At 37.5% G+C, this 26,200-nt stretch overlaps 2 protein-coding genes across 3 annotated transcripts in view; one reads left to right on the top strand and one right to left on the bottom strand.

The window, feature by feature from the left end:
- The first annotated feature begins 1,276 nt into the window (after positions 1-1,276).
- On the top strand, positions 1,277-22,667 carry card19 (caspase recruitment domain family, member 19). 2 transcript variants are annotated; one of them, XM_028825515.2, is made up of 6 exons: positions 1,277-1,412; positions 5,213-5,352; positions 6,090-6,246; positions 15,968-16,036; positions 19,398-19,466; positions 22,120-22,667. In XM_028825515.2, the coding sequence occupies exons 1-6, from the start codon at positions 1,406-1,408 to the stop codon at positions 22,233-22,235; spliced, it is 558 nt and encodes a 185-aa protein (XP_028681348.1). In that variant the 5' UTR covers positions 1,277-1,405; the 3' UTR covers positions 22,236-22,667. The 2 variants fall into 2 exon arrangements, with proteins under 2 accessions (XP_028681348.1, XP_028681349.1); XM_028825516.2 differs by lacking the exon at positions 15,968-16,036.
- A 1,547-nt stretch (positions 22,668-24,214) lies between these two features.
- Positions 24,215-26,200, bottom strand: part of ninj1 (ninjurin 1) — a 39,051-nt gene continuing 37,065 nt past the window's right edge. The window contains exon 3 of the mRNA XM_028825517.2: positions 24,215-26,117. Within this exon, the coding sequence (XP_028681350.1) occupies positions 25,963-26,117 (155 nt within the window). The 3' untranslated portion in view covers positions 24,215-25,962. The remainder of the gene's footprint in view (positions 26,118-26,200) is intronic.

The raw sequence follows: 26,200 nt of genomic DNA, 5'->3' as shown, positions 1-26,200 counted from the left end.
AAATGAGTTATGTACAGGACATTGCAGAAGTAACTGCCCCTCACAAAGACCCTGAACTACGAAGATCTCAGAGGAAACTAGAACATCTTATATACCTAAGAGATTTTACAGTATAGCAATGGAAACATTTCTAGCGTGTACAGTGTGAAAAAGAATTAAAAATAACAACTTGGGAATCAGCATTGATTGCTGCATAGTTAATATCACAGTTAAGTAGGTCAGACGTTCATTTCTCATATTGAATCTTAAAAACCAATGAATTAAATATTAATTATTAAATAGGCAGAATCAGAGATGATTCTAGTCAGAGGTGACAACAAACAGCATAGAAGAATATAATATAATAATGCCTTAGAATATAAGCAATTTGACAAACAGAAGACCACCATTCAATCCATCGAGCTCATTTGTTCAGCTAATAAGTAAACTGTCCCAATAAAACCTTGCTTTTACATTCAGATATTGGGAATATTTCAGATGCCGCTTGCAAAAATAAAAAGGTAACTTTGGCACAGTTGGAATGATTTTAAGTTTACCATATTTATGAAGCTTTCTCGTTACCAAAAGAAAAATCCATCCATCCATCCATTTTCCAACCAGCTGAATCCGAACACAGGGTCACGGGGGTCTGCTGGAGCCAATCCCAGCCCACACAGGGCACAAGGCAGGGAACCAATCCCGGGCAGGGTGCCAACCCACCGCAGGACACATACACAAACACACCCACACACCAAGCACACACTAGGGCCAATTTAGAATCCCCAATCCACCTAACCTGCATGTCTTTGGACTGTGGGAGGAAACCGGAGCGCCCGGAGGAAACCCACGCAAACACGGGGAGAACATGCAAACTCCACGCAGGGAGGACCCGGGAACCGAACCCAGGTCCCCAGATCTCCCAACTGCGCCACCGTGCCGCCCCAAAAGAAAAATGCTCTTTAGTAATCTCCTTGAGCATTTCTGCGTGAGGTGTCATGCGGATAATCAGTCCTCCCTCACAACATGGTTGACCGTTGGGTCCTGGAAGATTAAGTGTAGTTTCTGGTTTGCCCTGCAGTCCGGTGCTGGGTACTCATCTGCGCTGGACTTATCATCCTGCAAATCCCCATCTACGCCCCTGAACTGGATATGTGAATTACAAAATGGAAGGGTGTATTTCTTTCTGCACTGTTTAGCAGTTCCACCTTAATATGAGCTCCTCCTGCTTCAGTCCCGGTACGATGTCTAGTATAATTCTTCCACCTTAAGGAGTTCGTACCACACCCAGGAGAGAGGCGGGCGTCTCTGAAACATGACTCCGGTTCAGTCTGGCCGCCATCATGATAAGGTCGCCGAAGTGAGGAAGTTGGGACGCAAGAGTCCGTGAGCAGTATATCACAGTAGAACAAAATATTACCAAACAGAAATGTCAGGTTAGTAATGGTTACAGACAACTATTTTGCAGTTGTTATATGTACTTTGCCTGAAAATAAAACCATAACTAGTTGGAGTGGCACAGCTTTAAACTTATTACTGTATTTCGGTGACCTTACAGCGCGGGACCTTGTCATTTTCCGAATATCGGCTTAGGATAGCATGCGATAGGGTCCCATGAACACGCCATGGGCTTCGTGTGGCAGACAAAGTACAACATAACTTCTACACTCCGTTGTATAATTGGAATTAATGACGGCTTGACTTTGTTCCGCGTATGTGCCTGTCAAGTTTGAACGACACGCGAGTGATTTCTTTTGGTGCACTTCCGGTGAAATTAGTGCGGTGTTTGGGCTTAGCTCTTGTTGTCGCCAGTCGGAGGTTTCTGCTGTGACTTGCTTGGCGGCTCCACCAGCAGTCCTGTGGGCTAACAGGTGTGGTTACGGCTGGTATACGTAATGGGCGGGGCCTCGACCCGGGGGGCTGTTTTACTCTTTAAAAAATCATTCAAGTGCCTGCGTGGGTGTCCATTGATTGAGGTGATGAAAATAAAAATGTAAGGCAGTGATAAACGGGATCATCCATACGCTTTGTAAACCTGAGCCGTCTCTGACAATATCAAAACCAACCTTGAACATATTATATTGTAGCGACCACCACGTCAGGTTCAAAAAAAGAAGAAAAAAACAGACGGGCGAAGTAAAGTTCAGAAAACAGTTTACTTGTACAGTAAAGAAGAAAAAAATACAGGGTTGTAACGGCAAAAAAATGAACGGCTTTGTATTTGAACTATTTACAGTCACTTATATTTATCTCATATTTGAGGTCCTCAGGGACGCCGTTAAAGAAAAGCAAAACAGAAAAAGAAAAACGCCGACTTCGTAACCTCACATCCCAACCTTCTAGCCCCATCACTCCAAAAGGCTTTCAGCCTGGCTGAGACGTTACACGATTAACATCTTTATTTCTTATATAACTAGAGGGGCCTGCTCGCTTCCTCGCCAACCCCTGTGTTTGGTTTACCGGATATACAATACAATTTATTTTTTGTATAGCCCAAAATCACACAAGAAGTGCTTTAACAGGCCCTGCCTCTTGACAGCCCTCCAGCCTTGACCCTCTGAGAAGACCAGAAAAAACTCCCCAAAAAAAACCCTTGTTGGGGAAAAAATGGAAGAAACCTAAGGAAAGGCAGTTCAAAGAGATACCCCTTTCCAGGTAGGTTGGGCATGCAGTGGGTGTCAAAAAGAAGAGGGTCAATACAATACAGTACAATACATAGAACAGAATAAATCCTCAATACAGTATAAAAATAAAAATTCTATAAGTACGGAGTAGAATTTCACATTAGATGATATCACATAATATGATTTGGATTTGTTTTAAGTCCTGGAGACCTCATTCATCAAGCTGCCTCCCCCATTTTGCCATTCCACATCTGAAATAGCGCTAATCCGATGAAAGGACCCCTCATTCCCACGTCCCCATTCATCTGGGATGACTTTACCTTAGGCAGGCAATCTACAATTTAAAGAGATTATTTTCTGGTGAATTGTTACATATGCATTATTTTCACTTTTACTTTAAAAACTTTTGTAAAAACAATACTTGTTTCTTTATTTCCTGCCCCGCGCGAGGTTCCATCTCTTTCTTCCCAGACATATAATGCTGCTCGTGTTGTGAAGGGTGTTGCGACTGAAGGTACGCTAAGGATATGCCTTTGGATCATTTACTGTCTTTTTGCTGCTTGCTAGCTGCCTCTTCTGCCTGTCGCATGTCGCTGTTTGAAGAGCTCGGAGCACATGATGCTTGCCTGCCAAAAGCAATCCAACAACTGCTAGCTTAGAGGTCTGTTGACTTGTTTTAAATGATGGCTAGCTGCCTGGTCTCGCGTGACGTTGTAAAAGCAATACCTGTCTTTTATTACTGGCCCCAGGCGTGGTTGAATTCTTTCTTGTAGGATGTATAATGCTGCTCGCGTTCGGTTGGGGTAGCTGCTGTTGCGCTGCCCTTCGATCTTTTTAAAGCCTGTACAGCCGTTGTCCTTTTTGCTATGGCCCTGGGTCAATCTCTTGGCACCAAGTCTCATGTTTATGGTCCCCGCGAGACGCACCGTGGCAAGTCTCCTTGGTCTCGCGGGTCTTTAAAATGTCTTTCGAGATTATCACGTATTGTAGCCTTGCATTTGCTTTCCATTCCAGGATTTTCTTTTATATGTAGAGAGATATGCTACTGTGGCTGTGCGTTTGTCTGTCCAGGATTTTAAATCACCTGTAGCTCGCAAACCGTTTGAAATACTGACCTGAAATCGGTACACATATACTACATGGCATCTACTATTAATAACCTCCAAGGTTACTCCTTTTTTTAATTTTATTGTATTGTAGAAACAACTCTCGGCAGTGGCCAGCAGGGCGGATGTGTGGCGCATGCGTATGGGCGCCATTCTCATCCCTACCACCTTTGCCGTCACTTCCCCTACCTCTTTCATATCTTACATCATTCTTGAGGCAGATTGAAGACATAAGTGTCAGCTTAAGTGAAAAATTAATAAAAGCATACCAACTAATTGCAATACAAACACTGACTTAACGAAAGAAGAGAAGAGGCGGGCCGCTAGGGTAGAGAAAAGACGAGCTGCTCAGGAAGCAGCAAGCGCATCAACCTCTGAGCAAACGAATGCAAAACGTACAGAGAAAGAGGATGAAGAGTAACTAGGAATGCTCAAGTCAAGTGTATTCACTGCATGTTATTGTGCAGTGCGCCATTACTTGTATTATTATAAGAAGGCTGTGGATGGAAGAAAAAAAATCTGTGATGGAGTGCACTTTAATTCCACTACTTAATGGCATTTCATTTTTTTGTAAGATATTCATCCATCCATTGTGGGGAATTGAATCCAACAAGGGACTCGCTCACACATACCTACAGGCACTTGCAGAGAGCGTGTGCAGTCGTCATTTAGTTGAACGTTCTTATTCTCGGGATATGTGATGCTATTAAACTTTCTAAAGGAAACCCATGCAGACCGAAGGAGATTTGTACATTTGACATAGTAAGAAATTACCCGAACTTGTAAAAGCAAAAAAAACACTGAGATTATCAGACCTGTTGAGACATTTTCAGACCCACTTGCTCTGCTTCATTGCAGCCGAGACTGTAGCTTATCCAGAATCTTCAAATGCAAGGTAAAAACCTGCATTCTGCGTGTCAGTGATTCAGGCCAAGCTGTTAATTTCCACCATCAATATATTTAAAGAAAGCATATATTAGGAAGGCAATCTAAATCTGTAGTTTTTACAAAAGAATTAAATGGAATGCTTCCTTAAATGATAAAAAAAAATCCTACAATTTCATAATTTCTCCAATTAAATCCATTATCCTCCATACTGTACTTTAATCAATTTTTATATGATGTGTCATTTTCTTTTCATAGTTAAGCTGGTTAGAAATTTCACTTTAACCAATCTATGCATTTTAGTTGAATTAAATTAATTCTTTTGTGGTCACCCCACAATTTTATCTTTAGTCACATATGACCAACAAAATCTTAGTACAACAAAAATGTATTTTTTACTTTTTAGAGCATTTTTGAATAAAATTGTATAACTGAAAAATCTTTTTTTAATATATTTTTTTAGGTTTGGTTATTGTTAGTGCCGTAAAGAGAAGACTAGGAATTGTACCTTAACATAATGTGAGACTGAACAATGTACGACAGCTAACATTGTTTATTACCTGCCTACCTCTGTTAAGCCAGTTAGTAATTTGTATGCCCCATTGATGTTTTCTTCTTTAGATAGTTACAGAGATCAGCTGCTGCTAGATGCCTTGTTCCTGAAGCAAGAACAACATTTAAGTACTGATCTACTTGATAAGCTGGTTCTGCAGCTTAATAGGATCTACCCTCAAATTTTAACAGACAAGGAAGCACACAAGGTATGCTCCTATTGCCCTGCTTATATTTTTCTAGATCTCTACAAACATTTCTCTCTGCGTTAAAACAAATTTGTGTATTGTTGCAGTGATGCAGCTGCACATAAACAAGTAATCTATAAATATTTTTAATACAGATACATGTTTAATTAGCAACAGAAACATCCTGTCCTCAGTCTTGGTGCCTCAACAAAGCATTTGTGTTAACCCACATAGAGAAGGAAATATAAGTTTGGCAAATATAACCAAAGCCAATGTGCATCATATAATGATTTTTTACAGTGTGAAGAAAATCTTGTGTTTGGAGAAACTAAAAGAGAAAGTTTTTGTATTTGAGCTGTGAAATGTTGATATTTATGAAGCGCCTTCAAGAATACAGAATATATTAATAGTTATTCTGACCTCTGTTAATTTCTTTTTATTATCACTATAACACTAAATAAATTGCATTGTCATTCATTTACACTGTAGTTAAGACATTTTTACCATATTCCTAATTCATTTTTATCATACCTAATTCATTGCTCTCCTTTAAGTTTACAATGGTATGTACTGTACACCTGGCAAATGAGTATGGTAGGTATGTTTACAGATGAATCTGTTCTTGAACTGACTTTGGATTCTTCTGAATATATCAAGTCCCATCTGTTCTGCTAAGGTTCGTATTACTCACTTGCTGAAGACTCAAGGTGACATGGATAACACAAACATTTACGATCTGTGCTGTGCTCCTTTCCCAGTTCCGTAGCTTAAAGTTTGCAACCAATAAAAGGCTGGCAGAGTTGCTTGATTTCTTGCCAAACAAAGGAGAAGAAGCTTGTCACGAATTCTACCGTGCTTTGCAGATCCATGCAGAACACATTTACCTCAACCTGCCTAGCAGAAGAACCAGGAGAGGTGAGTTTTACACATCAATGGTAATGTTTTTGGGAAGTGGATCTTCCAGTGTCTGCATGCTGAAGTTTCTTACTCCACTTTTTCACTAATATCAGGATCCACCTGCAACCACAGGGTACGAGGTTAACAGCATGGTTCCAGTTAATTTTCCATTTCAGTAAAAAATACAAAATGCTTACACATTCTCATGAGTTGCTTTTGCTGCTTTTTTATACACTTGTTTTAGTTTTAAATACGTATCCTCCCAGGCGTACTCTACACACAACAGTGTTATTTTTTTTTATTGTTACAGAGAAAAGTCACCTTGTTGCATTAATTAATGTCATTAGCCCAAACAATGATAAGCACATCATCCATAATCCACTATGCTTGTGACCTATATAGTACTTAAAACAAAACTGACTCAAACAGGTAAAGTGAATGTGTGAAAACCAGGATCTATAACAGAAATACTTTGAATACACTATCGTAATGATGAACCAGTCTGAAATCAAACAGTGACTTTCATTTTACTACTGTCTCACCAAAGAAATTTCCACTTACCTATCAAGCCACATAATTCATTGGCGGTTCAAGAAACCATTTGTGAAAATAGTAGAAATACAAGGGGAAAAATGCTTAGTCTGATCTACCCCTTTGTAAAAATGTTAACCTTAAGTCTCTTGTATGTAAGAGTAAAATATTTGTTAGAATGGACATTTTTGCACTAATCGCAAATTAAAGCATTTATCAAAAGGAACAGAGCAGAGCCTTAGTTTTAGTATGATAGTTTTGCATTTTGCCAGAATCACATTTCTGAAGGGTTAACCTGCATCAGGATGATAAAATGGGATTGTTCGCTGACCTCAGTAGTTATACTGTCAAGGTTTGTTATGTGAAATATACCATTTTACAGTTACATTACACACAACGAATATTGGTGGCATAGGGCAGTGAAAATGATTATAGAGCCATTATGTTAAAAAACTGAAGCACCACCAATTTTTGCAGTTTCAGTAGCAAGGATGATGTTCCAATAAATACCTGAGTGCTTACATACCATATACACTTGTAAATTAGGATCCAGTAAGAGGTATGACATCCCCTCCCTAACATTTATATTTTATATTGTAATTATGTAAGTACATAATAAAATAGATAGGATAAAATTGAAGACTGAATAGTCAACTTCCATAGTACTTTATCACAGCATATTATTAAAAGTCAAGGAAGGTTATTCTTTAACTATACAGTGGACTTACAAGGTCTTATCTGGAATGTTCTGTGCAGTTATGGCTACCATATGTAAAGAGACATAACAGCACAAAATAAAGTCCGGAGGAGACCTACTAGATTAATTCCATTGGGGTATGAGCTGTGAGTTAGAGGTGGGTGGTACACTGGTAGAACCAGGACACCTATAGAAATACTCATGTATCATTTGTACTACAAGTTGACCAAATTAGGAAGTCGATTTTTTATGTGTCATTCTGACACAGCACAACATATGCTAGTACAAAGCTGCAACATCCACACAAGTCTTCACCTTACCATAGCTAAATTTTAATGTTCATGTACAGTTAAGATGCATATAGGCTACATGTACTAAAACTGACAGTGTGTTTGTTTTAGCAACTGAATTAATTTAAACGTGTTGCAGAAAATGCATGCTATAATAATTGTGTATAGTGGAGTCAGATTGCAGTTAGAGCTACTTTTGTTAAAATGTGTATTTTGCATTGTTATTGTAGAGACACTCAGCCTGTGAGAGAAGGGGGTCTTTTTCAGGGAACTGTAATTTTCCTCATTTGTCCTAAAGGCATGCATACAAGTTTAATTGGAATTTTTATTGATTAACTGATAGTGTAGGTGTGAATGAGTCTTGTAATGGACTCACATCGCATTTGTTTCCTGTCTTGCTCTTTATACTGACAGGATAGTGTCTAGCTCCCATGACCCTCAATTGGACTAAACAGGATTGAGAATGTTCCTTCATTTTTATTGTGCTCTAGGCTTATGAATAAAAGTATGCTGTACAACAATGAATGGAATTCGTATTGAATGTATTTATTCAGGTGTTGCCTTAATGTTTGCAAGGAGATTGTTGTTTTAAGGTATATGTCAAAATGTAATATGAAATGTAGGGTAACTGTTGTGACCATCTAGAAGACAGGTAACCCCTAAGTGTAGTATTTATTCCATATCCTTGAGTGTAGCGTGGTTGTGTTTGCAAAAATATTCAGTGCAAAACAGTTTTTTAATATTGTACATTTTCATGTACAAGCAACAAAGTGCTGCACATTTTTACAAATATAGCATAGTTAAAGTACAGAAAAACAGGGTGTGTATGTAAATACAGTATATTTATAATGTACAGTGTATACCCCCATTTATCAATATGTAAGTGTTCAACCTGGTGAGACGTAGGAGGAGTCCGGCCCGGAGTCACCCCATAGTGCCTGGAACCTCCAAGTGTTGCAAACCAACCCCTCCAGCATCAAGTCTAACAGGAGGTGGATAAAATTTCCTGTTGCAAACATAACAACCCTGTGGGAACAGTTTGCTAAAGATGTCGACAAAATTCTAGAGGCAACAATGAAGGGAAAGGCTGATGGAAAGCTACAAGCCATGACCACCATTATTGTCAGCATAGACATGGAGCAGTTTGGAGAGGAGGAGAAGAAAGGCTCCAGTACACCCTACATAAAAAATCGTAGAGCAGTGAGGTCTCATGTATACATGGTGCATATGCACAAAAATGTTGTGTACGCCCATTTCCACGCTCACTTTGAGGTGTATAAAAACTAAACTTGGAGTAAAGCCACGCACATTGTCATGCTAGCCCTACCCTGTGTGTACGCAAATTTCTACTTGGTTTTGCAAACTGGCAGCACCCAGAGTCAAAGCAGTGCTACTGTTCCTGTGAGGTTTCCCATTCTTTTTTAGATTCACATCCTAGACGCAGCTTTATCAAATACACTGAAATTAACCACATATTATTTATAAATTTAAGACATCTGATTGTAATCAACCAGTAACAGTATAATGATCCACGGAATGGCCAAACTATTCCAAATATCATGGCTGCTTTAGCGTTATTAACTCTCAGTGCACCACTCAAAGTATTTTAACCTACTGTATTTGAGTGTGGAATCACAGCTGTATAGCAGCTGGTCAGAAAGCTCTACAGCGGGCTGTGTTGAGATTGCAGAGGATTATCAGGATACAGCATCTACCCTGGGGAACATTTACAGCACACGATGCCTCAGCCATGAGCATAGTCTATTTGAACTTCTCCCATTCTGCAAATGCCCTGTCCTGCACAAACCTCGTGGTACAGAAACCGATTCCTCCCAACAGCTATAAAAATGCACTCAATCAGTCCATCAAGTGCTCCTGGTAGAATTGTTTGTACTTATAAATACAATTACCTCACTGTAAACTTGCACTATAGTTGTAATATTGCACAACCTGAGTCAATTTATGAACCATTTGCACTATCTGCATTATATGTACATGTATATTGTACTTAGCTTTCATATTGTATATTTTTCATTGTTTTTATCATATTATTTTATCATTTTATAGGAAAATAAGTTTATAGGGGATGTGCATATTGAATGTCATTGTACCATACAATAACAATAAAGGAGTTCAATTCAATAGAAGAGTGTACATATTTACAGATGATGACGACTGGCCTGTCGATTTAGACTTCCAAGAGCTACCTTCTTGGAGCTCTTGATATAATTTTTTAACATGAAATGCATTAAAGTATGTCTCTCTATTATAATAAAAAAATTCTGGGATGAGATGAGACTTTTTAGCCTGGGACGAGACATGACTTTTTCTGAGAGATACTTTCACGTCCCGCGAGACAAGACTTTGTGCCAAGAGAGTTAACCACGCCCAGGGCCGGAAATAAAAGAGAAAGAGTAGATGACAAAGTAGAAAGTTGTAAAGAATTCAAGAATGTTGGCGTAATACACCTGCAGAGCAGTTTAGAGATAATGAAAGTACTAAAAGTCTCAAAAGTCTCAAAAAATTTATAGTAAAGATCGCAATAGTGCAAATAAATGGAAATTATTACTCGGTGAAATAACGGAACAGCGAAGTGGTTGGCGAGGGAAGCGAGCAAGGAGCAAAGCCCCTAGTATATTACATTATACAGATAATTTTTTTTTCATTTATTAATTTTTATTGTAATCATTCCATACAAATAGATCAATTTATAACCAAACAAAATTGAAGACAAATCGAACCCCACCCCTGAGAAGGAGAGCTAAGCCAAAGGAGAATTGCTTAGGGCTTTTTAATAAGGCAACAATAAATAAAAGAAAGGGAGAAATAAATATATAGGTAAATAAGAGATGGAGAAGGGAATTAAATGCGATAATAGTTATTTCTCTTATTCTAAAATAATATTGATTAGATCCTGCCAGGTTTTGAAAAAATTTTGTGCAGATCCTCTAACTGAGAATTTGATTTTTTCCAATTTCAAATAATATAAAACATCGGTTTCCCACTGACTTATCAGAGGAGAGTTAGGATTCTTCCAATTTAACAGAATAAGTCTGCGTGCCAAAAGTGTAGTGAATGCAATCACCGTTTGCTTGTCCTTCTCCACTTCAAGTTCGTCTGGAAGAACACCGAACACAGCTGTTAATGGGTTAGGAGGGATTGTGACTCCAAGGCTCTCTGAAAGGCACTTAAAAATTTTGGTCCAAAATTATGTTAGTTTGGTGCAGGACCAGAACATGTGACCCAGTGAGGCAGGAGCTTGGTTGCAGCGTTTGCAGGTTGGATCTTGCCCTGGAAACATTTTGGACAGTTTTAAGCAAGACAGATGAGCTCGATATATAATTTTTAGTTGAATAATTCTATGCTTTCCGCATATGGAGCTCGAGTGAATTCTCTGCTTTGCCATCTTCCACTCCTTTTCTGATATATTGATTAAGAGATCTTCTTCCCAATGTCCTCTTGGATTTTTGAAAGGTAGGGACTCTAATAGGCTTTTATATAATGCGGAAATGGTGTTTAATTCCTCAAAATTGAGCAGTATTTTTTACAGCATTGTGGAGGGTGCGAGGTGGGGGAAATAGGGCAATTTTTGTTTAACAAAATTTCTAATTTGAAAATAGTGAAAGAAATGTGTAGCTAAATTTTTAACTTCATTTAAATAATGTATACTGTTAATAATTAAACGTGTGGGCATGGTGGCGCAGCGGTACCGATGAGCTTGAGACCCGTCCAGGGATTGGCCCTGCCTCATGCTGTATGCTTGCTGGGACTGGATGGATAGATGGATGGAATAATTAAACATGTACTACAAAGATATTCAATGTTCTTTAAATGTGTTGAAGAATCAGCGTTCTACGCTTACAGATGGCTTCACATTTATTAAAGAGCTTATTGTGTGATGACTGGTTACGTGGAGAAAGAAAAGGAAGTACAGGACCTGGAAGTTGGTACGTTTGAAAGAGACAGTACTGCAGCATTAAATTATTTAATCGAGGGTCACGCACATCCCAGCAAGCACCTTGTGGGAGACAGGAAAAATGTTTTGACTGGGTGCCAGCTTATCACTACTACGGCGCCACCGTGCCCTCATGTTTAATACATGCTTTAATTAATTACATCATGAAAATGATATCAAGTACACATCTTCCTATTTGAATTGTTCAGAGAGCTGTAATATCATGAATGTAACGTATTCTGTGTCCTGTCAGCGTAAGAGAAAGCCCGTTTAAGAAGCACCTAGTGATTCACACACACAGTGCACACAGAAGAATACATACAATACGAAGCATTTAACATGCTACTTTAGTTACGATGGGATCTGAGAAACTTTAGTATATTTAACATTGATTTTAAGATGAAGTTTACGACGTTCTACTTTAATAACAAAGTAAACTAGGAAATTAAGATGGACATTTTGACCTTTTTTTTCATTGTGTCCTTATTTTTTTTTTCGTTTCTCTGTACCCTAATACGCTTCCATATGACACTCAAGGCGGTAGGCTACGACTCGCCTTTTCGCGGTGATTTTGATATCTGAAACTTCTTTTTTTATTTCGGACACTGGGCAACTTTCTGAACTTGAACTTTCGAGTTTCTCCGCCACTCTATATCACTCAATCAACTTCCATTTGTTGTTTATACTACAGTTTAAGCCCACAAATAGTATGTTTTTCCTTGATTCCACTTCACATTTGCTGAAATTCTGTTTTTTCATATGCTTTTGCCATTGCCTTTTAACGAAACACTGAATGGGAAAGGTGATATAGTGATTTGCATATTAAACTATACACAATTATGGGAGGAGTCTGTGTGGGGTGGCAGGCATGTGCAAATGCGTTGCTTTTCAGACGGACCAGGATATATGGAGCTGAAGTGCATGGAAGTTGGCTTATGCACAGTTTTGTGCATCTGAATTTTTTTGTGCATACACACATTTCCACTTTTGTCTGTACACCATGTTTTAGTGGGAATTCTACGCACAGCGTTTTTAATGAGGCCACTGGTGTCCATGCTTATAAGGAAGAAGTGGTCTAAAATCTGAATTTTTCCAGTTTGATTCTAAGGGTGACTAATGTGTTAAATAATAAGCTAAAATTTTCTTAATTAGTCCACACCACTTAATAACACACTGTGTGACCCTGATCAAGCCACCTTGCATGTATGTGCTCTGGTTGTAACAATTCTGTATGAGTATATGCAGTGTTTATGGTCATCATTATCATTTAAGTTCTTCTTTTTCTGGTGAGGGTCATGGTTTAAAATCTAAGCCAGACTGATGAGGCCTCCCTATGCCTAGCAACATTTTTCAGCCAGTTGGTGGACACCAGCAGTAAGGGAAGTTATTTTATTGAAGGATAAGGCGTTTTTGTGCAGTGATAGTAGGAGGGTCTCTAGATTTCATTGATCTCGCCTGCAGGCTAAGATATTAGCAGCTATAGCACTGGCAGAGCAGTGACCTGTGCGTGTGTGTGTGGGTCTAATCATGCAGTTCTAACTAAGTTGTTTTTTAATATGTCACTTTGAATAAAATCAAGGAAAGGTTTAAATATTTAAGCACAATTAGCTATTTAGCATGAATCCCAGGCATTTCCATAACTCATCTTTAGTTTTCTGTGCTTCAGAGAAATTAGTTACATTCAGATCATTGATGTCTTCAAAATTTTAATTGACAACTGAACTTTAAATTCTTCAGATGGTTTATATTCACTAAAATATGTTCAGAAAAAGTTAAAAAAGCTATAGTGAAATGAAATAAAAAGCCAGCTATGACAGTATGAAATTAGAAATGAAAAGGAATACTAGTCACAGAACACAGTGAGAAGGTGAAAGGGGAGAGAATTTGATTAAGGAAGATGGAACATAAGGCCTGTTCTACTCTGTTATGCAAAGATGCCTTTATTTTCATTTTCATGTAAAGCAGAGCCCATACACCTTAGCCTTCTCAACAATTTAACTTATCAGTCACTGCATGTGCGTTTCTGTTTCTTTAGTATCTAATACAATTCCAACTGAGATGAACATCAGAGCTGGACTTCTTGTAGGGTTAAGAGCACCACCTGTTGGCCAGTGCGTGCATTAGCCAAAACTTCACATTATTAGTAAATGTAGGTAGTACTAGGGTGTTGTACCGTGTTAGCTATTATGAATGTAGTGAGAAGTCAAGTAAAATGACACCTTTTATTGGCTAACAAAAAAAAGATTACAATATGCAGGGTTTTGAGGCAACTCGGGCCCCTTCTTCAGGCAAGATGTAATCTGAAGAAGGGGCCTAAATTGCCTCGAAAGTTTGCATATTTTAATCTTTTTAGTTAGCCAATAAAAGGTGTCATTTTGCTTGACTTCATAGTAAACGTAGGTAAATTGGAAACTACATTAATTCGCATTTCCCTAACAGAGAAAGAGATGAATACCACAGTTCTTTCCAGATAAACTCAAATGTTTCAAAGTATGAACTGAACATGTTGTTAAAAGTGTGCACAGGATTATTGTCCTGTATCAATCTTGTGTGTCCCATAATTGTTGTAGACTAGCTGGTGATAGTCTCCTGCAAACAGCTGATGTTTCAGGAACCATTCTATAAGTTCCATTATCTTGTTACTTATTACTTATTATTATTATTACTTATTACTGAAAATAATCCTTTGCAAATAAGAACACTGTTGTAGTAATGAGAGCCAACGTTTACCCCTCGGACAAATAAAATCTATCTATCTATCTATCTATCTATCTATCTATCTATCTATCTATCTATCTATCTATCTATCTATCTATCTATCTATCTATCTATCTATCTATCTGCTCATTTGAACTTTTTACAAATGGTTTCCTAGAACCTTGCAGTAAGTAAAAGTGTGCTATAAACAGAAAGTAATTTTTCATGGGATAGTAAAGATAAAAAGAAAGTTAGCATCACTGTTTTCAGCTGCTAGATTGGTATACTGTGAACCAAGGCACAAAGCACCTCACGTACACCATTGCATTTGCAAAGGCTGAAAACCTCTTCAGCTGGGCATTTTTCATATATACTGTGTAGTTTATGTTTTGAAATATTTTGATGCTGTGTATATGGCATATTACACTGCTGTGTTTAGTTAAGCTATTTAAATTTGAAAAATTGCCACTTATTTGTGAAATGAACATTGTTACAGAAAACAAGCTGTATCTGTATATATAATTTAAAAACAGGTCTACTGGAAGTTTGAGATATCAAAATATGAATGTATTTCTTTATAAAAATTTTAAAAAAAAATATATATATATATACATATATATATATATATATATATATATATATATATATATATATATATATATATATATATATATATAATAGATCAGTTTTTAAATAACAATAATGATCAAGAAACATTTTGCAGATAGATTTCACATGTAATTACCTTAGAGTAAAGTTCTTTTATGTGCTAATAGAGTGACTCAGTTTTCATTTATTTGGACTCTTAATGCATGATTTAATGTTAGCTGTGTTGTTAAGGCTTATGATGGCAGTTCTCCTGCAGTCTGCTTTAGTATTATCTGTCAGTGAAACACCTTTGAGGAATGTTTCTTGTGCCACTTCAGTGTTGTGACATCTGTTCCTATCCTCTGCTCTGCAAAAGGGGAGTGTAAAGTAGAGGGGGCTGGCTGTCAGCGGACCAAAAAACATTAATCCCAAAATGACTCCATAGACTTGATGTATTTTATTTTATCAATACATGTTAAAGGCAATATAGAGTAAATTTGTAACTTTCAAATCTAAAAATATGAATGCTGTTTTCAGCCAAGAAGCAATGCAAAATAAATCAGAATTTATTATGGAATATTAAGCAGCTTATTTCTGAAAAATGTGGGTACAAGTAAAGATCAATTAAATAATGCATCTACTGTTTGGTTGAGTTTTAAAAATATATGATGAGTATTCTTGGTGTTGTTAAGTTATTGTAATAAGACTTTCTTTGCTGTCCTTATTATGGAAACTTCGTAATAAACTGCAAATTTTATAAATGTACTTGAATTTACAAATATTTTTTTGCATTCCATCTGACAGTACTTGCCAGGTCTTTAAAAAATATTGGAGATAAATAGGTGCTTTTCTATAATCACGAGGTCAGGAAGAGCACATTCATGTACTCTTCATTAGTGTGTCAGATGACTACAATTTGTGCTCAACTTTTTTGCACTGTTTTTTTGATTTGTGTGGTCTAAAAAATTGTTTTGTTTTTAGATGCTGCTGATAGCAAAGAAGTTAAAATATCATCAAGCTTTGAGGAGAAATGTGTGCTCAATGAGAGAGGTAAAAGCATCATCCAGGTTCTCTTTTTGTAACCGGGGTTGTTTTAAGATATTTATAGGCCATTAGTATTAAAGCATTCTTTTTGATCAAGTTTTTTCTCTTCATTGCTGCTTTTTCCATGGGGAGTAAATCTTCTACTTGGGTCAGTAAAGGGCACCAAGGCCATCACAGTGCACACATCTACACTCACTTAAACTGAATCAGTTTAGAGTTGCCAATTAACCTAACACACAAGCCTTTGAAATGTGAGAGGAAAACCAATGTAGCTATAGAAAGAATATGTAATCTCCACATAGTAGCCAGGCAAAGATTTGAACTCAGGATTCTGGACCTGTTAGCAGTAGTACACTTTGCAAACCCCATGTTACCCTTGTCTATTATCTCTTTTGTCAATAAATGCATTTAAATAGTCTCACAAAACCAGGATGAGGTTAATAAGCATGGAGCCTGTGTCTCCTGAGATTGTGCTGCTGAGCTTAGCACAGTACGTTCTGCTCATTAACATTTTCTGAAATACTGAGACAGTTTATCTCACCTACGTGAAGGAATAATGAGATTGCCTGAGCATTTGCCTCTGGAACTTTACCTTCGTGGACATTTCCAATGTTTTCTACCCATGGCTGCTGGAGGCATCTGCAAAGCAAACAGACAAGCACAGGCTAGCAGAGTGTAACAGACAAGCCCAGACTATTCTTAATGGCAACGTGCAAGGTTTACATGCCCAAATAACTGGGTTACTCACAGAGACATCTACTTGGGTTCGCTTCTCCAACTGGAATAAGGGTATATTTGGCATTTTTAAAATTGGCTTTCTATGAATAACCAGGGGCCTCATGTATAAACGGTGCGTACGCACAGAAATGTTGCATAAGAACGTTTCCACGTTCAAATCGCAATGTATAAAACCTACACTTGGCGTAAAGCCACGCACTTTTCCACAGTACCTCATACCCTGTCGTACGCAAGTTCTCCGCTCGGTTTTGCAGACTGGCGACACCCAGCGTCAAAGCAGTGCTACTGTTCCTGTGTGGTTACCCTTTCTTAGATCCACATCCACAACAGCAGCTTTATCAAATACACTGAAATTAATGCATATCGTTCATAAATTTAATGCATCTGATTGTAATTAACCTGTAACAATATATTGGTCCATGGAATGGTCAAACTGTTCTAAATACCATAACTGCTTTAGCGTTGTTACTCTCATTGCACCTTCTTCTTCTTCTGTCAGCTGCTCCCGTTAGGGGTTGCCACAGCGGATCATCTTTTTCCATATTACTCACACTGCACCACTCGGAGTATTTATATCACTGTATCTGAGTGTGAATCACAGATCTACAGCAGCTGATCGGAAAGAGAATTATCGGTATACAGCATCAAGCACTCTCTGCCTCAGCCATTCGCTATTTGAACTGCTCTCATCCAACCAACGCTTCACAGCCTTTCCTGTTTGGACATCGCGGTTCACAAACAGTTCCATCCTAAGAACTCTAAACACACGCTCCTTGTAGAACTGTTTGTACTTGCAAGTTACCATGAGGTAATTGTACTTATGATAGAGTTATAATATTGCACAACCTGAGCCACTTTATAAAGTGCGTATTTACATATGATGACAATATCATTTTTAAAATGAAATGCAGCAAAATATGTTGATTATATTATACAGATAAAACATTAACTTTAACTGCATGGTGCCGCAGTGCTAGCAAGGAGCTGGCTGTCCGTTCACGGATTGTTCCTGCCTCACACTGTTTTCATGCTGTGGCTGGCGCGACACTGGAAGGATAGAGGGATAGAATAATTAAACATTACGAAGATATTTCGATGTTCCTTAAAAGTTTTGAAAAATCTGCATTCTACTGTAAGCTTACAGATGGCTTAACGTCTATTGCAGAGTTGATTGTGTGCTGATTGGGTATTTGGAGAAAGAAAAGTAAGGACAGGAATTGGGGGTTAGTTAGCATTTCATTGAAGGTCGCGCATGGCGCAGTAAGCATCTTGTTGCTGTAAGACATGAACAATCACTGCGCCACCATGTTCCCATGTTTAATAACATGCTTTAACTCATATCATCATGAAAATTATATCACGTATACTTCTCAGTATTTGAATTATTCAAGAGAGCTGTAATATTACGAACGTAATGGATTCTGTGTCCTGTCGGAGGAAGAGCACGTAGTGATTCAGGCACATAGAGCACATATAAGATCAAATACACAACAAAGCATTTAACGTGCTACTTTAGTTACGATGGGATTTGAGAAACTAGTAAATTAAACGATTTTAAGATGAAGTTTATGATGTTCTATTTTAATGACAAAATAAACTATGTGATTAAAGTGGAAATTTCGAGATTAAAGTTGACATTTCGTGCTTTTTTCACACTGTGTGCCTTTTTTTCACTGTACTCAAATAAGCTTTCATATGACACTCAGACGGTGGGCTACGAGTCTCCTTTTCACGCTGACTTTGATATGTGAGAACTTTTTTACTTCAGGCACTGCGCGACTTTGTGAACTTGAGCTTTCGAGTTTCTCCGACACGCAATGTCACTCGATCAACTTCCTTTTGTTGCTTATATAACTGTTTAAACCAACAAATAGTACGTTTTTCTTTGCCTCCATTTGGTATTTGCTGAATTTCTTCTATTTTTCCTCGTACTTTTGCCATTGCCTTTTCACAGAACGCTGGGCTTAAGAGCTATTTATATTGATTTGCATATTCAAAGAGGTGTAATTCTGGGAGGAGTTGGGGCGGGACAGCAAGCGCGTGCATGTGCGTTTATTTCCATGCTGAGCAGGATTTATGTAGCGGACGAACGCGGAAGTTGGCGAACGCACAGATTACTGCATCTGGATTTTTCTGTGCGTAAGCACATTTTGACTTTTGTGCTTACATCATGTTATAGTGCAAATTCTACGCACGGCGTTATGCATGAGGCCCCAGGTTATTAAATCACATGTAAATGCATTTACTTATAATTTTTTGAATGTGTATTCTGAGTATTAATATTCAGTAGTCTGGGCCTTGGTGAAAGTAATTACATGAGCCAAAATTATAATTTGTTTGATATGTACAAAGATAATGAGAGGCAACTGCCATATTACCACATTAGTTATTTACCATAGAAGTGCAGGCTAACATTAAATGATTTAAATGGCTCTTTATCTTGTAGAAAAAATACACAATTCAGCTCTGCTATGATATGAAAATTAATCAGAGCTGTCTAAATTGATGCACTTGATTGCATAACTTTACACAAGCATTTTAATATATCAGTTATCTGCACTTTTTCGTGCATTTGTTTTTTTTTCTTTTTGTCATAACAGTCACGTTAACTGTACTTTTTATTTTTCAGGTCCAGTGTTCTACATCACCTGCTTCAGTCTGGTTGCTGGACTGGCTATTCTTTATTACTGCAATGAAGGTGATTACATTTCTTTTCACTACAAGGGAAATCAACTCTGCTTACTTTGGTCTGTAATTAGTGATTTAGTCTTTACTTTCCATTGACTATCACAGATTCAAACCAAACTGCAACTTGTGGTCTGGACTGAATGTGATTTCTATGTCATGCTTTTGTGTGATCTTTGCCATAGTCATAGTTTCAATGTTCCACATGCTTCTGTAAGAAAATCATGAGGCTGGGGCTGAAGCCATAATAGCACTCTGAAATCTGAATTTTAAAATTCATTACAATTTAAATGAAGACTTTATGCAATTTACATAAAAACATCAGTTCTGTATAAAGCAAACACTTAATGAAGCACAAAAAACTTTGCATGCTATTACAATTAAAAGATAATTGGACAAAATAATCAAGGAAGCAGTAGTGCAAAAGAAAGAAATAAGGTTTTAAAGTGAAGGGAGTCAAAGCAAGCAACATAGATAATAGTTTATTGGTGGTGGAAAATCATGAAAAATTATTTTAGGATAAAAGGCCCAAGACTTCATATGGTCCACATTGCTTGTGATTAAAAAGCATATTTTCCTGTATCATTTTGATTCAAAGATACAAGCAAACAAGCAAAGTTAAAATGACCTGTTAAATAGTGGTCATTTTTCTGTTTCATTTACAGTGTCTTTTAAGTTTTTTAAATGATTCAGCATTAGTAAATGTAACTACATAACATAACAGACATAAATAAATCATCAGGAGGCACTGTAAAGCTTCCATTAGAGCACCATTTGACCCACTCAGCAACCCAAGTCTTCTGTATAATGGACCTGGTCCTTATATTTGATTTAGACAGTGGCAGTGGCAAACAACATCTTACTAAGTGGCTTATCCATTCCTTTAAATCAGGGCAAAAACTGGCAGTAGTCTGCCAGTCCAGGGTTACTAGATTTTTCTGTCATACTGGTCTTTTTGCCAGTACAGTATTAATAGTCTGGTGGATTTCTAAAAATGTCCTTGTTTTGTTACGGGCTCTTAATGGAATTCCATTTAAAAGCACAGATCAATTGAATAGATGACAGGACTAAACTGCACGGCAATAAATTACTCGGGTCAAAGACGGAGACCTGTGATTTACTCGAGGAGGTGCGCTGTGCTGTGTACATGGTACTCTTAGTATGAAACTGACGTTGTGGCTCCGAGTGGTGTCCTTTGGGTCTACCTTCAGCACCTTAGCTGGTAAAGCTCACGGCTATCTCTTTTCCTTTGATGTGCCTGCAGTTGTAAGCCGTTAACTGTTCTTCATCTACGGATGCTTCCATCTTAAGCGGGTACTCGTGCAGCTTTGCTTTAATAAACCTTACATGGCATCAGTGACCCTTAAGTCACTTTTGACAGTTTCTGGGAGATTGGTGTTCAAGCTGCATAATGGAAAAGAAAGGTACAATTAATTAAGGCAGAAGTAGCTAAAGAATGTTTATGTGTGCTATGATTTGGTATTTTTAAGGACTGCCAATCATTTTTTTTAACTGTGATTTATTTCAACAATTGACTTAAACTGGAAATGCAGCAGCTCTCTTTAGTGCCATTAAGCTCAAGCTCCCTTGTAAGATTCAACTCTTAACTGTTTTTTCTTGTGTGGGTACTTGCACTTTAACTACATTCACTATAGGAGACACACTTGTTTGTTTGTATGCGTGTATGTGTAATCATAATTATATTCTGACAAGTCAGTTATATTAGATATCTAAAACAAAATTTGAATTGTCTGAATGTGCTTCACTGCAAGAAATGATATATCTAAGCAAGTGAAAACTTTGATATCAAAGCACAATGTACTTTATCATGCAACTGAGGAAGGTTTCCCATTGAGTACTGAGATATCGACTTTAGATATCTATATTTACATTTTGACTAAGTGGCAATTTGAGATGTATCTGATTTTAAAAGTTATCTGCAATTAAATTTTGAGGAGCCAAAACTGAATAGCAGATAAGCAGGTATCTGTAGTTTTGATGAGTTGGAATTACTGATAGAGTCAACTGTCTTTAGACTTGTTAAAATTACGTTTTAGATATCAACGATTAAATTTAAGTAAGAGGACCACAGGAAAAGTCTGTTAGCTTTGAAAATGTTGGTCTAATTCAGGAATGAGGCCTATACACAGTTAAAGAGATGATTTAATTCTAAGTTCTGCAGCAAAATGTGTGGTACTAAGTACAAAATAACAATTTTGTTCATCTTGTTATTTGTGACGTGTTTTACAGATATGAGTTGTTTTGCCAGAAGTAGCCATTTTTTCTGTCTTTCAGTTTTTCATAAATTATAAAGGTAAATTAAAATTCCAGGTCATAAATCACATTTACTTCATTTACACACTGTAAATATTGAACACAATCATGTGATCTAAAATGCTATAAAAAATATGCCAACTCTGCTTTGAGTCCAAGATCAAAGGTTTTTTTTTCCATGTGTATATTATTTAATGTTTTGTGATAATTCTGGTTTAATATTTTGTTTTTCACTGTTCTGTATAGGTTCAGCATTCATCTAATGCCCTTTGTCTTTAGTACGTTAAGTAGGTCATGTTCTTACGTCTTAGAATCCAAAATGCAGACTGGTGCGTGAGACCCATTTCACACTGTACTCTGAACACATTCTGTTATATTTTCTTTTCCTCCAGAGAACAAAACACTGGGAGATGCAAAGCAGATATTAGCTTTTTCAGCTTTAGGCTTTGGCAGACGTGCAAAGGACCTCTTAATATCGTATGCAGAGGACCAGTTTAAACAGAAATAGCAGCACTCATGCCACGTCTTTCATGATTCACGTCTACTGAAAATGACATGCTGACAAAATACAAATCCAAGATGTCACCAAAACCAAATTCAAACTGGACCTGAAAAGGCAGCAATAAAAAACAAAGGATCACTTTTAAGTGTACTTATATATTTATATATTGTAGCATGTAAATAGAACTAATAGTTTTATGTCACGTTTTTACTGCATAATAGACACCTTTGTGCCTTATATTCATGACTTTGCACTTTTATGCCTTTTTATATATTGCTATGCATATGTTTTTTTTAAATTAATAGTTAAATGATTTTATGGTATCTGTCATTTGTTTTCCAACAGTGTGCACTGTTTTGTATTACAATGTATGACTATATTTCTATGACTCTTTTGGGCATTGGGTAAATTGTATGCAGCTCTCACTTTGAAACCAAATCTCTGTAATGTGGCTTTTGTTCACTCTACCTGGAGGTCAGACTCGGAGGTCCAACTGATTTATCTTTGTTAGATGAGCTCAACCACCTAAAATGTAATCAGGCCAGACTCAAAAATTAAACACACAGGCAAAGGTGAGGAGTGGTAAGGACAGGCTGCATCTGTTACAGACCCTTCGATATTCTGGTATCGATAATGTCCACTTTAGTCTGTTAATGCTGCTTTTGCTGCCAGCTTGCACTCCTTTGGTATTAGAGTGACATTACTTTGAGCAACGACTGCCACTTAAGAGGCTGAGCTAGATCTGCTTCGTTTTTAGAATTAATGCTTTGTCCTTATTCTAATTCTGTAATTATTCTGTGCAAAAATTGCCCTTTCAACAGTGAGCAGATGTACCCAATTTTAAGTAACAGTTTTGGATATCATAGTGCATCCTTCAATCTATTTTGCCGTGACTTCAATTCAGTTATTAATGCTATATAGACATTTCATAAATAATCAGTTGAAGGCATGAAATGGAGCCTGTGTTTACTTTTCTTCAGGTAAGAACTCGATGATTAGTTAAAGTATAAATCATACACTTAAGAAGCATTGTTAATACTTGCTTTTAAAACTCATAAGTGAATGTAAGTTCTCATTAAGTTCTGCTTCAGGAGAATGAAAAATACCAGGCTAGTATAAACACACATATAAAGATGATTTCCCAGTGTAATGGGCATGGCTGTCTCACAAAATCCAGCATCCATTATATGGCATGCAGAGAATGTTTATGGTAAATTATTCACTGAATTGTGTTAATCACTTTTTAACTTGTTGCTTTAAGCTGTAATTGTTCTCACAATCCCTTAAGTGAACACACAAAGTCAAAAAAAGTCCTTAAGACGACACGATATTAAAAATACTCACCAAAATTGTGGTACTGCCTCAGTTGGCTTATCCTCGCCGCCATCTTCAGTAGGTTGATCTAAACAAGAATCAGTGTTTCTGATCTAGGGTGCCTTCACTTCTGATCAGTTGCCATCAGGATCATTACACGTTGGTGACTGCTGTTATCAGATAGGATGCTGCAATACAACAGTATTATCTACATGTCTGTGAATTGACTGTGTATTTAAATTTCTTACAGTGAAACATATCCAACATTCCGTGTACCTGGCTCACTTTTATTTATGTGCATTATTGTAACTCTTTATCTAAAAAGGGTTTGTGTTATTATGACTCTGAATTTAAAATGGGTCTGTTTCTAAAAAAAGTAGGACCAGACTTTGCCTTGTTTGAATGCTGATTGGATTTGTTGTTCACTTTTTTTAATAAATTCATGTGGAATCAATTTGACTTGGGGGAAAAAAAACACTCCTTAATAAATCACAGAGTGAACTGGTTGTGCTGACGTGCAGTTTCATTTAGTTAGCGACTGGCTGAAGTGATCGTGTTGTGCTTTTCTCTTTCATTTTCCTGTACCATTTACTTGGCCTGTGTCTCACAAACTGGTGGATACATTGAAGAGAACAAACATCAAACACAATTATTGTTCTTTTCAAAAATCAGAGCTTACACTTGTTCATTTTTAAAAAGTCTTTTATACATTGGATTTGTGCAAACTAATTGTATTACAAAGGAGATCAGTGCTTTGATTGCGTTTTGTTCTGGCTTACAGAGGCATGTCGCACCCTGTAGACAAACAACAGCCTGCTTATCAGTCCAAAGCCAACTGTCCATGTTACAGTATGTTAGTCATGTTTGACAATATCAATTGTGCACCTTTGGCAGGTATTTTTCTGTTGTTATTGGAAGTTAGTATGATAAGAGTAAGAGGTAACTAAAAAAAAAAACCCTAGGGGTAAAATTATAATGAACCATAATGACATTTAATGTAATATTTTGATGCAGTATCTATAAGGATCATTATCAGTATACACAATATACAACACAAAATGAATAAACTGCCATAATGCTTTTAAAATCATAGTAAAACAGAGGATGAATAAATGGCAGAGAACATGACCTCTGAGAAGTGCAGCTTAGTTAGCAATGCTTTATCGCTCACTCAGAGCAAGGAATTGTGAGGGCCAACACCACGTCTAATATTATTCATGAAGCGGTTTGATTCTTTCCGGGACTGAGAATAGAAAACTTCACAAATGACAGCAAAAACATACTCAGTCATGGACTTTTTAAAATATTGTTGTAGAAGTACTTTATGTGTATTACATGTACTTAACATAACTGGAAAGCATTAAGAGATCTCAGTAGGCTTCATTTACAGCAACTAGAATCTCTGCCAGTGAAAGCAAGAGTCCAGGCCTGATGAGGGCGCTCTAGCACCAGTAAATCAGCAAAATGAACTCCTTGTGCACAGGCACTTGGGAGGAGCAAAGAAGAAGCATTTCCTCTATTCAACAGATTTGTACTAGCAGATGAGGGAGAAGGAAAGTCATTCATGATTGCTGTATTAATAATTAATCTTCCACTAGCTGACATCAAACCAGCTGATGATAAGTGAATACAAGAGAGCTGTAGGTGTTAGTAAAGTTCTCAAACCATTGGTACTGCACTTAACTAAATATGCCCATGATATAATTCTTCCTAAGGTTTTACACACACAAATAAAAACGGACAAGAAAAGAACCAGCTGAAGGCCTGGCTCAGACAGTCATAAGATTAAAAACTGATGTCCACCGTTTAATGAAAGTGTCTCCTGAGTTTGCCAAGCCCTCCAACAGTCCAGAGCTACAGTAGCTCTGTCAGTGGAGTACTTGTATGCTTTTACTTCGAGAACTGTAGGGGCAACATAAAGAGACGCTGATGTGTTAAACAAAGCAACCAGAGAGTCACAGCTATTTCTAAAGGAGTCGTGACAAACAGTGGCCATCAGGACCTCGGCTTTCACTCCCTCCTCCGAACTGTCGGCACGTCTTTGCCTCCACCTCTCTTATTGTTCTGCTCTTCTCAAGCGTTATTCTTGGATACACTGTGATGACAGTTGCATTTAAAAATATCAACCAAATAAGCCTGAGTGTCAAAGCAAGGCCTACATAGGACAAGCCTGTGTCCTTTATGGCAACTTGCAATGTCAAATCTAGCTAGTTACAGGGGCAGCAGAAAATATTGTGGTGAGGTTCTTAGCCCCACTGCTCTAAGGCCAACATAGCAAGTGAGGCACAGTGGAGCCCCTTCCTTGTGGACTCCAAAGACTGATACGGAAGTGTGCAGTTTTTGTGCTGCACATGTGATATAACAAGCCAGTACAGTGACCGGTGCACTGGCACGGTTCCTCGTGGAGACGTCTGGAAGCTTAGTTCATGCTGGTGTGTTCTGTGTTCGGCCTTTGGACCCCAAAAGCTGTTATGAAAACATTGACCACCACAATGATGAAAACCAGTCCAGTTGTAATATTGTTCAGAAGGTTCAGTCTGGATTGCTTCTGCTCGTCATTCAGATCATACTTCACTGAGGGGGGAAAATACAAATAAAATAAATGTTAAGTCATACTGAATACGATGAAAGAAAAAAAATGCACCTGGTCGGTCTAA

The sequence above is a fragment of the Erpetoichthys calabaricus genome, chromosome 18 (genome assembly GCF_900747795.2).
Source record: "Erpetoichthys calabaricus chromosome 18, fErpCal1.3, whole genome shotgun sequence".
NCBI lineage: Eukaryota > Metazoa > Chordata > Cladistia > Polypteriformes > Polypteridae > Erpetoichthys > Erpetoichthys calabaricus.
Note: the sequence above shows the minus strand (reverse complement) of the source record. Positions and strands in the feature narration are given on the sequence as shown.

Coding starts and splice junctions, on each gene's coding strand:
- card19 (XM_028825515.2), top strand. Junction 6,247..15,967: donor TAGCAGAAGAACCAGGAGAG/GTGAGTTTTACA, acceptor TTTTGTTTTTAG/ATGCTGCTGATAGCAAAGAA. Junction 19,467..22,119: donor TCTTTATTACTGCAATGAAG/GTGATTACATTT, acceptor CTTTTCCTCCAG/AGAACAAAACACTGGGAGAT.